At 41.0% G+C, this 15,776-nt stretch overlaps 1 protein-coding gene across 5 annotated transcripts in view; it reads right to left on the bottom strand.

Moving 5' to 3' along the window:
- Window positions 1–15,776, bottom strand: part of LOC115593785 (RNA-binding protein Musashi homolog 2) — a 263,938-nt gene that overhangs the window by 51,243 nt on the left and 196,919 nt on the right. For all 5 annotated transcript variants that reach the window (XM_030437449.1, XM_030437448.1, XM_030437451.1 and 2 more), the window contains exons 9-10: window positions 12,703–12,817; window positions 5,703–5,777 (exon numbers count right to left, since the gene is read on the bottom strand). In XM_030437449.1, coding sequence (XP_030293309.1) covers window positions 5,703–5,777; window positions 12,703–12,817 — 190 coding nt within the window. The remainder of the gene's footprint in view (window positions 1–5,702; window positions 5,778–12,702; window positions 12,818–15,776) is intronic.

Here is a 15,776-nt window from a genome sequence, read left to right as displayed (position 1 = left end):
TATGTTTACATTAGTGTATAATCATCTCAAAATAAATGTTTTGGGTAACTTAGAATGAGCCTTTTATATCTACAATGTTCTCTCCCATAGAGTCCACCATGTTGAATCGCCATGTTTCTACAGTAGGCCAGAACGGGGTAGCCAAACACTGGCTCTGGAGAGGGTTGCAGTCTGCAACCTTACCACAAGATGCCACTGAATCCTACACCCTTAACATTTACCTTGGACTCCCTGACATCAAGAGAACTCTATTGTTAGGTACGCAGATGACACCCCAATGATCAGCCGCGTTACAAACAATGATGAGAGTTCATATCGGGAGGAAAATCAGCACTCTTGCAGAGTGGTGCGTATAGAACAATCTAATGCTCAACGTCAGCAAAACTAAGGTGCTGATTATTGATTTTAGAAATAAGAGGGCAAAGACACACCCCCCTGTCTACATCAGTGGAGCTGAGGTGGAGCATGTGAACAGTTTCAGGCTCCTGGGAAACAGCATCAAAGAGAACCGATCATGGTCACTGATTCCACACCACCACCCTGGTAAATAAAAAAGGCACAGCAAAGGCTCCTCTGAAGGTTAAATTCTGTGTCCAAGTTCTTGGCCACTACAAAGGAGCCATAGAAAGCATCCTGACTGGAAACTGGAATGGTTCGTGCACAGCAAAGGACAGGAAGGCTCTTCAGTGGGTGATTAAAACCACCAAGAACATTGTTGGTACACATCTATAGAGCATCAGTGACATCATTGAAGTGAGACATCTGCACAGACCAAAGTCCAAAGGATGCTAAAAGCATCTGTTCACCCTGCTGCCATCTGGCAAAAGATACAGAGGTATTTACTGCCATACCACCAGACTACAGAGCAGCTTCATTCCCCCGGCTGTCAGACTCAATTCAGTTCTGTTGTACAACCCTGGTGTTGAGCTGAATTCCTCAGAATTTCCAGAATAAAACTGTTCACATTGACGACTGTGGATTATTCAGAGTATTGGCGGCACTGATTTTGGAAAGATGCGTTGCTCGTGAGTTTGTTTCGTGCTGTAAGCGTGAAAGACAATTCCATTCACCTCCATTAACTTGGGGTGGTGGCATCAATCTCAAAGCCTACGCAAATATAACCAAAATGATCTGCATGGCTAGATACCAGAAGAAGAACTGTAAGGGAACATTTTTTAAATGATTTGGTGTCAAATACATTTTGATTGTTGGGTGAATCAATTCCCTAAGCAGTCTGCTGGTGAAGGATGGTGGTTGTCGTGTTGTTACCTTTTCCAGTAAGTTAACCTCAATTACGCAAAAATGTCAATCAAATTGATTAACACTACTCTCAGAAGCAGGGGTTATCAGAGTCCCAAATATAGTTTTCTTCTTTTTTTTTTCATTTTCAAAAACATTTTCTGACTGGGCAGGATTTTTTTTATTGGTCAAAGCAAAGACGATGCTCAAAGAGTTCAAAGTGAGGTTACTTGAGGGACTGATAATAAATATGGAGATTCAGCTGCATCTCATTATTTTCTGTGAAAATCACATGATGACGGCAGTGCAGCGACACAAGTCTGAGGGACCGGTGTGATTCGAAGGTAAAGGCAGTAACAGCCGCAGCACAAATCCAGGGGCACATCCACACAGAGAGCAGCAACATGGAAACACTCACATATTTGCATGCAGATATTACAGTCGCCTCTGCTTTCATTGGACACTGAAAACACCACTGCATGTATGTACAACAGCGCAATCTGAGAAGATGTGACATATTTTGTCACAATGGGATGCCACACAGACGACCGTCAGGAGCGACTGTGTGTCATTGTGTCTCTGCGAAGAATGTTAAGCTGAGAAAAAAATGTGTTACTTAAACATAGCAAACAATCAAGTAATTGCGTCCACCATTACAAAGAAAAGCTGTAATGAATCGTAGAAAGACACAAACACACTTGTTCTGGGGATGTCGCTAATCATTTGTAACACCTCCTCACCATTTGTAATTCTGAAATAATGGTAAACACGTCTTTTAGATTGTCTCTACACATGCAGCGTGCAGCATCATCTTTGAAATTCAATTCCAACTTCAGTTGAAGCATAATGCTGAAACGATGCCGCCACAAGGAAATCAGTGTGTGATTACAGCAGTGCATATAAAATACAGCTTGGAATTTTTAAACCGGGCAAAAAAATAAGAGGCGTCTTTAACAGACACTCCAATCCTCTTTCTGTTGACAGTATGAATGCATTCTGTATTGGTTCAACAAGGGACAAACATTCTCTGAAAATATGTGCAAAGGTTATTTCCATGTATATGTGAAAAACACAGTACGTTTACATGCACATCTTAGTCAGATTACAGCCATAGTTCGACTATGCTACTCAATCAGACAACTGCAATTGTCCGAGTATACATGCCTGTGAGAAAATCGGATTATTGGCTGGAGCATGTCATTCCCCGCTACGCTAGGTTGCGCTGTACCCATTTCAACTAGTGGTAACAGAGCCATCTCCGGCTGACCGGACTTAGTCAGACTAAGGTGTATACATGCATCTTAAAAATCCGATCATAGTCGGACTAACCCAGTAATTCAATTTTCTTGAGTGTCATGTTAACGCACTGACTGAGAATTTATACATGATTTCATATTTGAAAAATAATCAAAATGATTCTTTAAGGGCCTTCTGGTATTGAACTTCAGCAAATTTTCCAAATCAGAAGTGTTCCACAATTAACAACACAAGTCATAAAAGACTGTTCTGCAACTACAGCTACCCTGAGGCTCTTTCTTCACCACGAAAATGGTTTTGTTTTCATCCAGTGTTTCTTATCAAACTTAATTGTGTGGAGGCTAGTTTTTAGTTTCTACCTGTTAACATTTTTGATGATTTGAGCCCAGTAACGATTAATATATGATGGAAACACAAAATTAGCCTTGGAAACTTTTGGTTTCACACATTTATCATGCCTTAATTGGTACACCGATTGATTTTCTCATATAAATGTTAAGACATTTCAGAAGGCAAGTTTAACATTCGATTCACACTGGGTTAGGGTTATCATCAATTTAAATATGACTGAAATTGAAGCTGAAGCTGAATGCAATGGTGTCGAACATATTGTAATTTTAGAGACACAGCCATTTCTACATCATATTGTATAAAGTCTTCGCATTGGGTAAATCAATTTAGCCTTTGATACTAGTGCTGTAGCTTAATACTACAATCAATTAAAAAAAAAATATTTTCCTATTGATAGTTTAACATCAACAGACTTTTTCTTCTATCTAATTGCCACATTACTACGAAATCAACGGAATCACTGGTCTCTTGTCGTGAGCAGGTGTGTCGAGCACCTACAATGCCACCTCCTTGATTGTAGCGTGCATCGTATGTGTGAAAATGTTTACTTTTTAGTATCACTCAGCTTATATACTATATGTAACTTCAACTGGCTGAGTCATAGAAACATCTGTTTGTAGTTGTTTTTCTCCGTCGCTGCCAGAGCTAATTTTACACTAACTACTAGTTTAAACACTAATAAATACCACTGTCTGGGTTTGCCCTTTGGGGGAAAGCTCTGATATATAATTGCCTGCGTGGACAAGTTTCTGACGGATAGAGGATGATGTGATTTACATCAGTAATATTTGAAGGTCTCTTAGTGCATTAAATAGTAATGATGTCTGTGCCGGGGTGGAATAATTTTTGTAAGCAAGTCACGGAATACAAATACAGACACATAGAAAACATATGGGATCAATATCAAACGCACTTTGTGATCAATGTTGGGATTAATTGGGAATGTCACGAGGACCAGAGTGCTGTGATGTCAGATAGTGTTTAACAGCCGCTGAGCCACTGACTGACAGTCTAACTGGCTGCACTGAATACTGTCTTTTAACACATGTTGTGTATATTCCACTTCTTCTCCTCTAGGCTCTGTTTTTCTACGCTTGAACTCTGTTTCAGCTGCGGAGATGTCAGCTCTGGTTTCGCTTTTTCTTGTGTATGTCTTATTGAGTTTTCTTACTTAATTCAGTGTTTCATCACTGATCAATGTTTTATCACTGTTTTATCTTGACAATTGGACAATTGCCTAACCACTTTTTTTCCTGTTAACAGTGGACCCCTGAGGTTTACTGGGTGTAAAGAAAAAAAAAAAAGCCTTGAAATGCTGCCTACAATTTACGCCTCTTGGATCCAGCCTGCCCGGCCCTGGCTCCGTTTATTTATAGGAGTGTTCCAGCGAGGTGGTGTACAGTGGGGGAAAAAAAAAAGCTTTTGATCTTAAATTGAGGATGCTTTCCACATCTTGGTAAGGAAGGACACTAGTCAATATTTGGCCCGAGGTTATTTAATTTGGACAAGGAGTTTGATTCATACATTAAAAATTCCAATTACCCTGTCAAGAGTTGAGCGAGCCCAGAGGAGGCCGTTTTAATCATACAGCTTTATCAAACTCTTTAAATTGAGTTTAACATGGACAGGATCATACATTCTGCCTCGGGGAAGGTGATATCCCTTAATTTGTACTAAACAGTAAACATTTTAAAAATCCATGTTTAAACTAGAATTACTTACACACCATAAATACTGATCGCTCTTTTCCCCTTAGCTCCCCTCTCTCTATTTTTCTGATATTATCGAAGTTAATAAACTTTAATGAAGCTTTTTTTTTTTTTTTTTTTTTACAGAATATGAAGGATAGATAAACACTCAATTCGTCTGGTTCTAAATGTCAAAAACAATTACGCAGACCGCTGCTCTTCTCAAGCACAATCACATCAATCGGTTATTGAAAGAAAGGGTCATTATAATCCTAAAATGTGCCCTTTGGAAAATAAAACAAACAGACAAGAATGACTTGATTCCAACATTTGTATGCTTGTCATGTTCACCCACACCGACAAGAAGACGTTCTCCCCTTTCTGCTGTCATACGATGTTGTGGTCAAGTATAATTCGAGCATATGTGTGATCTGCAGGTGGCCACAGCTGGACCTCATGTCTTACCATTCCTGAATCTATTTCACAAAGATATTACAGAGATCTGAGCTGCTGTCAGATATTTCTCATTCCGTCTTATCAGTGGAAGAAATGATGCCTGGCACGGCAAACAAAGTATGTGTAAAGTCCTTAAATAAAGCATGAAATTGACGGGACGCCTGTCTAAGTGAGGCGCCGCCGAGCCACGGGCTCTCCTGCAGCAGACAGGTGCAGCTGCTCACCTCCAGACTGCACGCCTCCCATTTGGACTCCCATTAAAGTGGCCGGCGCTCTGAGTCAACACTTTTAATGCAGAAAATGACTTCATTCATTTTCCATTATGAGGACCACGTCTTAAAAATCGGCCGACACAAAAGCCCCGCTCATTTTTCTGCTTCTTCTCTGAGGAATTTGCATACATTGGGCCGCAGAGGACGCAGAACTTCCCCCATTTTAGACGTTTGGTCATGGTGGTGTTCGAGTGCGGGATAAAAAGAAGTAAGCAATTTACTTCGCTATACATCAGCTTTCAAAAGCTGCTTCAGCAATCCGGACACGCAACATCCTTATAACCCTGCAGATTATCTGGTGACTGACTTGTATATTGATGAGCAGCATTTGTGTGTGCGCAAAAAAGACTCTTGTCTGTTTGTGCATGTATGTCTGAATCTGCCCGAGACAGAAGCTGCGACGCTGATATTTGAACAAAGCTTTTTTTTTTTTACTCACCAGGGAACTGGTAGCTGTAGCTGGGTGCGAATCCAGTGTATCCGCGGCCATATGTTGCCACAATATTAGGGTAACCTAGGAAAGAGATTAAAAAAAGAGATGAGGAGCACAAACACACACGTGCACTGGGGTATTGTTGATTTGACATGGACACGTAGCTTCAGAAGTCTGGCTTTAAAACTCCTAGGGACTGTTCTCATTTCGTCAAAGCAAATTCTAATGTTACTTAATACCCTAAAAAATACAATAATCCACATTAAATATGTGCCTGAAAATAGTGAGGATTAAGTATTACATTTTGGAACAATACTTTTCATACACAATGTCTTGTTGGTCTTTTATTATGTGACACCCGAGCTTGATTTGTTAGAAAGAAACTGTAATAAACAAAAAGTGATTTAACTTTCGTGGTGGCATGTATTTATAGCACATGTGCTGTTTGACAACAAGCGTCAGCCTCAATCAGTGGTCAGTCGTCACAATTACATCATCCATCAACAGAAGCATTTTTTTTAACTGATTCCCTCTTCATCCATAATGGTTTGATCTTCATTAGGATTCGATAACTGTATCCGTTTGGTGTTTGAGACCCAAAGCATTGATCCTCCTGAACAAACAGCACGCCTCTTTTTTTTTTTTTTTTTTTTTCTCAACGGCCCGATTCATCTTCGTTTTTTAATCCAACCGTAAGTTCTCTGGCATTTTTATAGCTCGGCATAATGACACTTTATAGCAGGCGCCTTGGAATGACGTTTATGCTCTGCACATCTTTAGCATAGCGGAGAGTTTCATGTGTTATGACGGCCGGATGCAGCTTGTTAAAAAGGTTGCTGTGGGTGAGGAGGTGATGACTTTGTGTTGTGCTGCTTTATAGGTTGAAACGAGGTTTAACCAGTTGTTAAAACTGAATTAAAAACAGATTTTTTATTAATGGTACTGCAGTTATCTCGCAAGTCTGCCGGGTACAGACCAGGGATTTGTAATTAGGACAGTGAAATGCCAATTTCTACATTATGCTGCTTTAATGATGGAGAAGCAATAGGTGTCATTTTAGGGATTCAAATGTGTTAATCATTCTTTGTTTTCTACAGCAAAAAAAACATTTTTTGTGTATAACTTGCTACGTGTGTGAAGGGGAGGACAGCAAAATAAAGTGGACGCTCAGGGAACAAATAAAAACACTAAAAAAAACAACACAAAAAAACAAAAAATCAAGTTGAAAAGATGATGAATAAATAATCATGACTAATGCTGCAATGAATCATTATTTGAAATATATAATATCTGACTCAAATTGTACTTTTGCGTCATTTAAACTTTTAAATGAGTGCGTGCAAGTGTGACTTAACCTCTGTAAATAATGTATCCTACATCACAGATCTGGATATGCGCTTATGTCTTAACAGATTGGAGGCTTCTTTGAAGGTTTCTGTGCATTTATTAGAAAAGTGGACCAAGTTCATGATGGTACAACGTTTTTCTCTACATTTACATCACAGATTGGGCCTTTTGTGTGGTGTTCTTTTCGTACAAAATATCAGAGCAGACAGTTCAGGACCAGATACATAAACAGATTAATGGGAGCCAAGGATTTGATAGTCAGAGTTACTTTTTGTGCAATTATAGGGTAGCATTTCACCACAGCCACTACATTTAAAAACTTGCTGAGGATGGCAAATGTCACTACAAATTTGTCATCTGCAAACCAAAGTCAAAGTCTGTGCGAGGATCCAGACTGGGTTCAGAAGTTGCTCGGTCCCCGGGTGGATGAAGAGTTGCTATGAGACCCAAAGAAGACCCAGTGCCATTAGAAAAATTTAAGAGCAGCAGATGTATTGTTCATCTGCTGTCATGATTCTTATTACAACCACAGAGCCACCAGTTAATTAGCAGGACAGTTTTCAGACAGAAGCAGCTGTGGGCAACATATTGAGGAACGGGGTGTGAGCGAGCAGGCGGCTGGGAAGCGGGATACAGACAAAACAAGAGAAATTTGAGAAGAGTGGGCGGCTGAGCGAGGGAGCCTGTGTGCGAGTGTGAGTCAGTAAGAATTTGAGGACCATCAAAGGTAATATAAACATAATTAACCCTCTAATTATGGTATATGTCTCAGTCTTTATCTGTTTTCCTCAAGCTATTATCACCTTCAACCATAAGTCTGGACTAAATTACCTCATAAGAGGAAGTCCTTTAGGCCAGGAAATGAATCACAGGAGCTAACCTTGATAACTCACTCTACAGTGTGTGAGCTACACCTCCAAAACTGACCTCGGAAACCTCTCTCAGGCTTTTGTGTTTTTAGTGCTTGTTAAAAAATGTACTGTGCCTAATAAACAAGCTGCAGTGATGTTACCATATATATGTGTAGATAACAGTTTTGGACTACAAATTCCTATTGACACTGCAGACTTAGAGTATGGCAACGGCAACTGAGATATTTCTAAATTCTGATACCAATGTTTAAAATATTTTTTAAATGTATTGTTATTTGCTGGCCCTTTTGTGCCAACAAGATGACAAATATAAAACACTAGAATCACCACCACATGGTTGTTTGCCTCACGTTGCTGTTCCTGAGCTTTGGTGTTGAATAATGACCTGAACATTTTTTTTTGCAGACCATTATGTTTTCATGGTGAAGGTGACCCATTTTATCCTGTTAGACATTTGTATGGAATTCTGTCACGATTACCATATGAAGTGTTGAGTAAATGGGCAAAAATATGTTTTGTAAGGTCAAAGTGACCTTGACTCTTACCACCAAAATCTAATGCGTTCACAATAATGGGACTGAACCTGAAACTAAATTTATGAGAGTATCTTTAATCCCTCAGAACTCAGTCACTGCTTCTGTGAAACTAGTTTTTCACTACTTGCAAAGACTTAAAAAATCGAAGGCAGGGATGTCACAGGCCAAAAGTCTCATGAATGTGCACAGGAATAATTAATGTGAAACTACAGATAAACATCAGCCCTGCATGTGAATCACTATTTCAAATATTAATTATGAAAAATGATCGATATAATACATAAACCGATGGAATTACAGTTCTGAAGTGAGAACAGAGCTTTACATTTTCACATTTCGTCGGAATATGGCATGTGCACACTTGTATTCACGTGTCTTCAGCATGATGGCGACAATATTTTGCGCACATGAATACTTGTGTGAGTGTGCGCCTGTGCGTGTTCGGGTTGCTATGTGGGTGCATGTGTGTGTGTCTGTGTCTGGTCGAGAGCATGTGTGTGGATGCTCTGTTCTGTATGCCTCAGAGCCCGTGCCAGCTGGAATCAGAAAGGTTGACCTTGGTCATAAATATCTAATCAGTGTTTGCTGTCCATGAAAAAGTTCAATTTATTCCTGACCCAATGGGAAAATGCCTCTCCCAGACCCTTTCCCCCTCACTCGCAGACAAAAAGGAATGGGACTCAGGGAGGCGGTGAGGGGGACCTTAACCTGGTGTGGATGAAGTAGGATGGAGGCTACGGCGGGGGGAGAAAAAAAAAAGAAGAAAATCCTCATCAGCTGCTGATGAGAAGTCATCACCAGGAAGCTACAGATGGATAGCTTTCACAAAACCCCCCTCATTGTTTGTTTGCTCTGAAAAGAACTGTTATGTGATACAATGAAAAGCCATCACGCACCGCAAAATATTGGATATTATGTGTTTGATACTGTCTTACTGTCAAACAGAATAAATGCCAACTTGAAATTGCTGGCTTAGATACCGCAGCTCCTCACACTCCCTTATTTCAACATTTTGTGAAATGGCAAAAACCATTTCCCTACTCTGATGTACCGCATTACAATGGGTTTCACATTACTAAATGAGGAATTTGCCACCAGATGTGTGCACTGAGTGTCTAAGGAGAGAGCTATAGAGAGGCATATGAAAGTGTCGGGAAAGTGGATTAAGATACATGCCAAGTTAAGCTACTACATCATGAAATTCTTATTCTAATATGTGCATATCTGCGAATATTGCGAGAGAGTGGGAGGAAAGAAGAGGAAGGCGAAAGGAGGAGAGGCTGCCTTCTCTAGCATTTCACTAAACGAGGCCTGCCATTGTGTCTGGCCTGGTGGCAGCCTCTTAGTGCTCTTATTTGCCTTATTAATATGCATGCTAATGTACCTATTTTATGGCTCAACAGTTCTGATTCACTTTAAAATCAATTATCCATCTGGTACACCCATACCTCGCCCGGGCTCAAATGTGTATTAATTTCAGCAAACATACATCGGGCACAGCACAATAAAGATAAATGCCTCGATTAGAGGCAGTAAACAAAGGAGCCAGGGATGGCTTTAATGAGATTTGGCACAAAAGGAGCTTACACTTTCTTAAATAATGAGCCTTGGGTCCCCTTTTTTCCGAATGCAAATTATATAAAGGAATGTTTCGCTGTCCTTGTTCCAATTTCATTTAGATAAGAATGTCTCCAAACAAGTTGGCTGTTAATATTCTCACATGAGCACATCACTGCCTTTCTGCCTGCCGTCTCCCAGTGGAGTGGAAGAGTGCTGGCCTCTTCGTCGCAGACACATTAGCCCGTAATAAGTTCTGGAAAGTTCACTGTGCTTGTTAAATACTTCTAACAGATGAGACGCAGCCGAACGACTCAGACGGAGGCGACGCGGGCACCACAAACAACTGGTATAATCGGTCTCGCGGCAAGGTCAGCGGTCTACGCACCTGTATCAAGACAGATAATTAGATTGATAGACGTTTTAGAAAATTAGTTTACCAACGCGTCCCGCAGCTCAGCGTTCGGTTGAATCCACTGGCTTTTTTTTTTTTGGGTCCATTTTTCCACGAGAAAATGAAAAACAAGCCACAGCTAAATATGACTCGCTATCGCCTATGAGAGCTGCTTTCAACATTACCTGGTGCCGATAAAAATGCATGACTGTGGCTTCGCCTGCACCTGCGACAAGAGGGGCAGGGAGGGGAGGGGGGAGGGCTAGTCGCATGGCAGAACGAGTCTCTTACAATCAGCTGCATGTCTCTTTTGCTTTTGAAGGAAAAAATAAATCTTTTATGCGGGGGCAAATCCATTTGGTTGGGTCGCACATACAGATTATATGCATAGGAAATGTGAACCACAGATATTTAGATGGATGGATGGATAGATAGATAGATAGAGAGAGAGAGAGAGAGAGAGACAGACAGAAAGAGAGAGAGAGAGAGAGAGAGAGAGAGAGAGAGAGAGACAGAGAGACAGAGAGACAGAGAGGGCGGATGGGGAGGCTGGGAGGGAGAGAGTGCAATAGTGTTAAATAAAAAGGGCCACAGGCATGGGGCTGGATGGTAATGAAGAGGGGTGGGCCAGCAGCTGAGGTCCCTGTAGATGAGATCTCTCCCTGACATGTGTGTCCCCTTCATTACCCATTAAGGGGGGCACAGTGATGAATCCTTAATATGACATTACACCAATTTTCCTCTTCATTTAGCCTGATAATGTGCTGGTCTGCTCCTATATGCCCAGGGGCTGCCTGTACCAGACTCGACCAGAAATAGACCACAGTGGCCACTGGTGGCACACCTTGAAGCGGCCTAATTAGGGGCAGCGCCCACCTAATGGGGCTATCCAGACGAGGGTTTGCATAAGTTGATTTTTTTTTGCAGGTAGAAATTGATGACTGAATGGCGTGTATATCTGACTCTTCTTCTGGTACATGTTGGGTTATTCTAGGGGAACTGTTAAGGTCTGACATTGGAATTTCAAGATGTAAAAAAAAACCCACCAAATATAGAATTTCATACATGATAGCATGAGGAATAAAAACATATTTTGCAAGCTAATGCACTCATGTTTTTCTACATTTGGTCGCATCAAACTAACAATGTTTTTTGCTTCAACGCATCAGTAAGACGTAAATGTCGATTGCACAATGTAATGGCTATAGAATAATGAATGAATCATTTAGATTGGTTCGCCTATAAAACCTCACTTTCACTTTACAATTCTGTCTGCCAACCAGGCAGGAAATCTCCCAGGATAAGGAAGGCTACCTGGCCAGCCTGTCAGGTTGGCATCCTGGCAACATTTTGGAGTGCTTTCTCATCTCTATTATAGACTAAATAATTGAGAATTTTACAATTTCTCCAGTGTTATTGTTGTTATATGTGACTGAGGAAAATGGAAATGCAAGGGGCTGGGAAAGTTGCCTGTTGCCAATTTAGCCTCTGTGATAGTGTGGAAACATGCACTGTCTCTCTGTACAAAGCTAAGGCCACACTTACCAGGCAGCTCAATGGAAGAACATTATGTTTTATTCAGATAAATATTTTTAAATGTGCTAAAAACATGTGTTTTTGATTGGCTAGGGGGATTTGCTTTGCTTAAAAGGGAATGTTTTGAACAGAAAATGTTCAAAAACTTTGAACTCAAAACTCGTCAGTGATAAATAAACCTCTGAATCTAGAATCTTGATGTAATTTCCTCTTCGTGATGTCACTTAGAAGAACAAAAAAGGTAGTTTGGTGCAGACACATATTGGTGTGACTGGTTGAAATATGAAACTAAAGGACACAATAAATTGTATTTGAACAAAAATGTGTTTTTATTTTATGAACACATTTCCCATGAAGAAGGAACCATTATTGCCATAGTACACTGTGTAGGTAACACTTCATAATAACCACCACTATGAAATGGTTGATGTACATTGAAACAGCTTCTAAACCATTTAACAAGATTCAATGTATTTCCAATCAGGGGTCAGATGTTTCTCTTCTCCAACACGCCTGATTTAAATATATGGGTCGTCATCAGGTGTCAGCAGAGCTTGATGACAAGCTGATATTATTTAATTTAATCTAATTTCTTGTGAATAAGTAAACTTGAATTAGTGTTTTCACAATCCAGGGGTCTCTACTGCCTAGTTTTAGAGGACAACTGAAAACCTTTAACATTTTTACTTGCCTCCTGCTAAAAAAAATGAGTATGTGTTGCATTTGTGTGTACTTCAGTGTGAGTTGATGTGTGTGAGACTCACTCAGCATGCCCATCCCCAGCATGAAGGCATCCATGGTGTAGGGCAGACCCCTGGCTCGCCCTCGTGTACCTGGTGGGAACATCACCTCCTTGGGCTGGGCCTTCTTACATTCTACCTATGTAGACAGACAAACACACACAGATGCACACGTACACACACAAACACACACACAAACACACACACAGAGACAAACCATTAGACTGTGTGGGGTACACAAGCAGACAGATCTGACAGGGCTGTCTAGGCTCTTTAAGGTGGTTTTCTATTTGACTTGCACGGCGCTAGATGTTTTCCATAGAGAAAAACAAGAGTGAGTCAATCCGAGCACCTCACATTTTAGAGGGAAGTCTCCGAGGAAAACTTACAATCATGCTCCTCCTGCATTAAAGCAAAGGTTGTTGCTCCAGTGAGCATGTGCCCAATGCCTCGGGGAAATACACGCTTAATTCTTTCCAAGAGTTCCTGAGACATCAAGGTAGGAGAGGCTCTGTTCTGCAATGCCATTACCCACAGTCCTGCTGCGTCTCAGTATGTCCGTCTTCTTTGTGAAAAGCGGCTCTTTGTTTTATCCAGACACAGATTAATCTCAAAAGCATTTATCTCTTGTGACAAAATCTCTATTTCCTTATTTTTAATTTAACTCAAGTCCGTCCAGTGCTGTGTGTGTTTTTAAAATCTGAAGCTAGTATTTTGAAACCTAACATCTCTACTTTTTTTTGTGTCTGTGTGCTTCTATTTGTGCATTGTGCATCTGTGTACTCTGTCTGCTGGGCTGAAGTCCCCGGTGCCCCACAGTCCAATTCCACCTGCAGCACTCATCTCTCTCCTGAATTTCTTTCTCTCACTCCACTTCTCACACATACAGGTTTGTTCATTTCCCATCTTGCAAGACTGACATCTCCTCCTCCTACATAACACATATCAAATGAGGGATGTGACAGGGGCAGATGAGGAGAAGGAGGAAGATGAGAGCCCTATTTACCACATATCTATCCTATCTCGATGAATTATAGAGAAGCGCGATCGGCTGACAAGGGTGGCATGGTCTTGTGTCTGTTGGTTGTTCTTTGGTAGGCTGAGTCTGTTCACCATGCTGCACAATCTATTTGCTCCAATGCCTGCTTGGCATCAGCCTGTCCATCTGTTTGTCTGTTTGCCTCCTGGCTCTCGCCTGCTTCTCCCTACTGCCTCCACTTAAGCGGGGCTTTCTCGGCTGCTGCGATTCACATGTCATCCTGGCCTGCTGCACAAGACAGGCTAGTGCGCCAGTGCTGTGTACACCTCAACCAAGGTACGGCCCGGCATCCATACAAATAGGCTTGCGTCTCTGACAGGCTGGCGGTGCACATTACTATTCACAAACAAACTCATATACACAGATAGAGGTGAAAGAAGATTTAACTAAGATTTGGACTTGAGTAAAAGAACCACAGTGTAGGCAAACTCTGCTACGAGTAAAAGTCATGCATTTCAATTTTTAATTAAGTTAGTTAAGTCAGGAGTCTAACGGTTCATTTATTCGTCAGTGTGCGCAGTCAAAAAAAGAATACGTCTGACTGATCCACACTCAAACCAGAAGGTGGCGGTAATGCATCCTAAAGCTGTTTGCCAACCGCTATTTAACAATAAAAGCAGAAGAAGAGGTCGACACAATAAAACTAAATGAAGCAGAAGACTGTGACTGACTGATGTGCTATGGCAACGTCAAATAAGACACTGGAGCTAGTTTACATCCGTAAACCTACTATTTTGACCTGGTTATGTTAGGAATGCTCAGGCCTTGCTTCCAATTTTCTCCAAATGGTCACTCTTGGTATTGCAGGAAAATTTCCCCTGCAGCCCCAAAAGCTTTTTCCCTATAAACTACCACTGCAGTACATCCGCCGAAGGAGAGGACACCTGCAACTGCTGTGACATCATCACAATGTAAAGTCTATGGGCCAAACGTAAACGAAAAACTAGAAACCTTAATTTTGCATCAATAAATTACTCGTTTGATATTTAATCTATGGGCTCTGCATGTTTCTATGAAATCAGCTGTGTGGGAACATTTGGGGTTTCCAGTGAACTATGCCAGCAAAGAAGAGTGAGCGGAGGTAGGAGCTTCGTTTTTGTGCCACAGTTGTAAGTTTCTTAGTGGAAACACGCCAAACATGCAAATGTGTATTAGACAACAACCATCCAACAACCTCTCCCAACGTTTTGAAGCAGCCTCCTAATGTGAACGCAGACAGGGCCAAATAGGCATATAGAGCAAGGGAAACATGGAATTCTTGACCAGATTTATTGACTGAAATAACACAGAAATCAATGTTTGAAAAGCGAATGAGAAAACACCTGGCAAAACCATATTTTTAGATTACTATGCAGAACATATGTCTAATATTTGACATTTGTGTTGACTGTTATATCCAAATAACGTGTCAGATGTATGTGTGGACTGTAATGTTTCTTGTATGTTTTTCATTTCTGTATGTGTGGTCTTAACTTATATTGTCAAATAAATGTAGTGGAGTAAATAGTGATTTTGCCCTTGAAATGTTGTGAAATAACACGTTGTAGAAAATGAAAAATAGTCAAATTAAGTACCTCAAAGCACTTGAGTAAATGTACATGGTTACTTTCCGCCACTGTACACATGTTCAAACATGCACAGTGGCAGACGCAGCGTGTTACTGCAATCTGCCAAACTGAAATAAAGCCCCATGTCTGTAGGAAGGTGCTGTGTTGAATAAATAGTTCAACAAGCTCTGTACATCCAGCAGAGAGCCACAAATGTAAAGAGGGAACGCTAATGAAAAAGGTTTCTATCACAGAGGGAAAGTTGCTGCGTTGCAGAGCTGTGATTTGTTGCTGTTAGCAGCCCTTTCATTTGAAGCAGACCAACTAAAGTACACAGTTCCCTCAGCCACTTTGTAGCTGTCACAGCTACTCTGCCCTCCTTGCTCGCCTGGTATGCTTTGACATTGTGCTGAAGAGAGCACAGGCACTCTTATCATCAGGGAATGACCCCCAGCGTGGAAGTAGGAGCCCTGGTGGGACAAATGGGCCTGTTAGAAACTCACTACACTGCT

This window comes from Sparus aurata, chromosome 13 (assembly GCF_900880675.1).
Source record: "Sparus aurata chromosome 13, fSpaAur1.1, whole genome shotgun sequence".
In the NCBI taxonomy this organism is placed as follows: Eukaryota; Metazoa; Chordata; class Actinopteri; order Spariformes; family Sparidae; genus Sparus; species Sparus aurata.
This window is presented reverse-complemented; position numbering and strand designations above follow the sequence as displayed.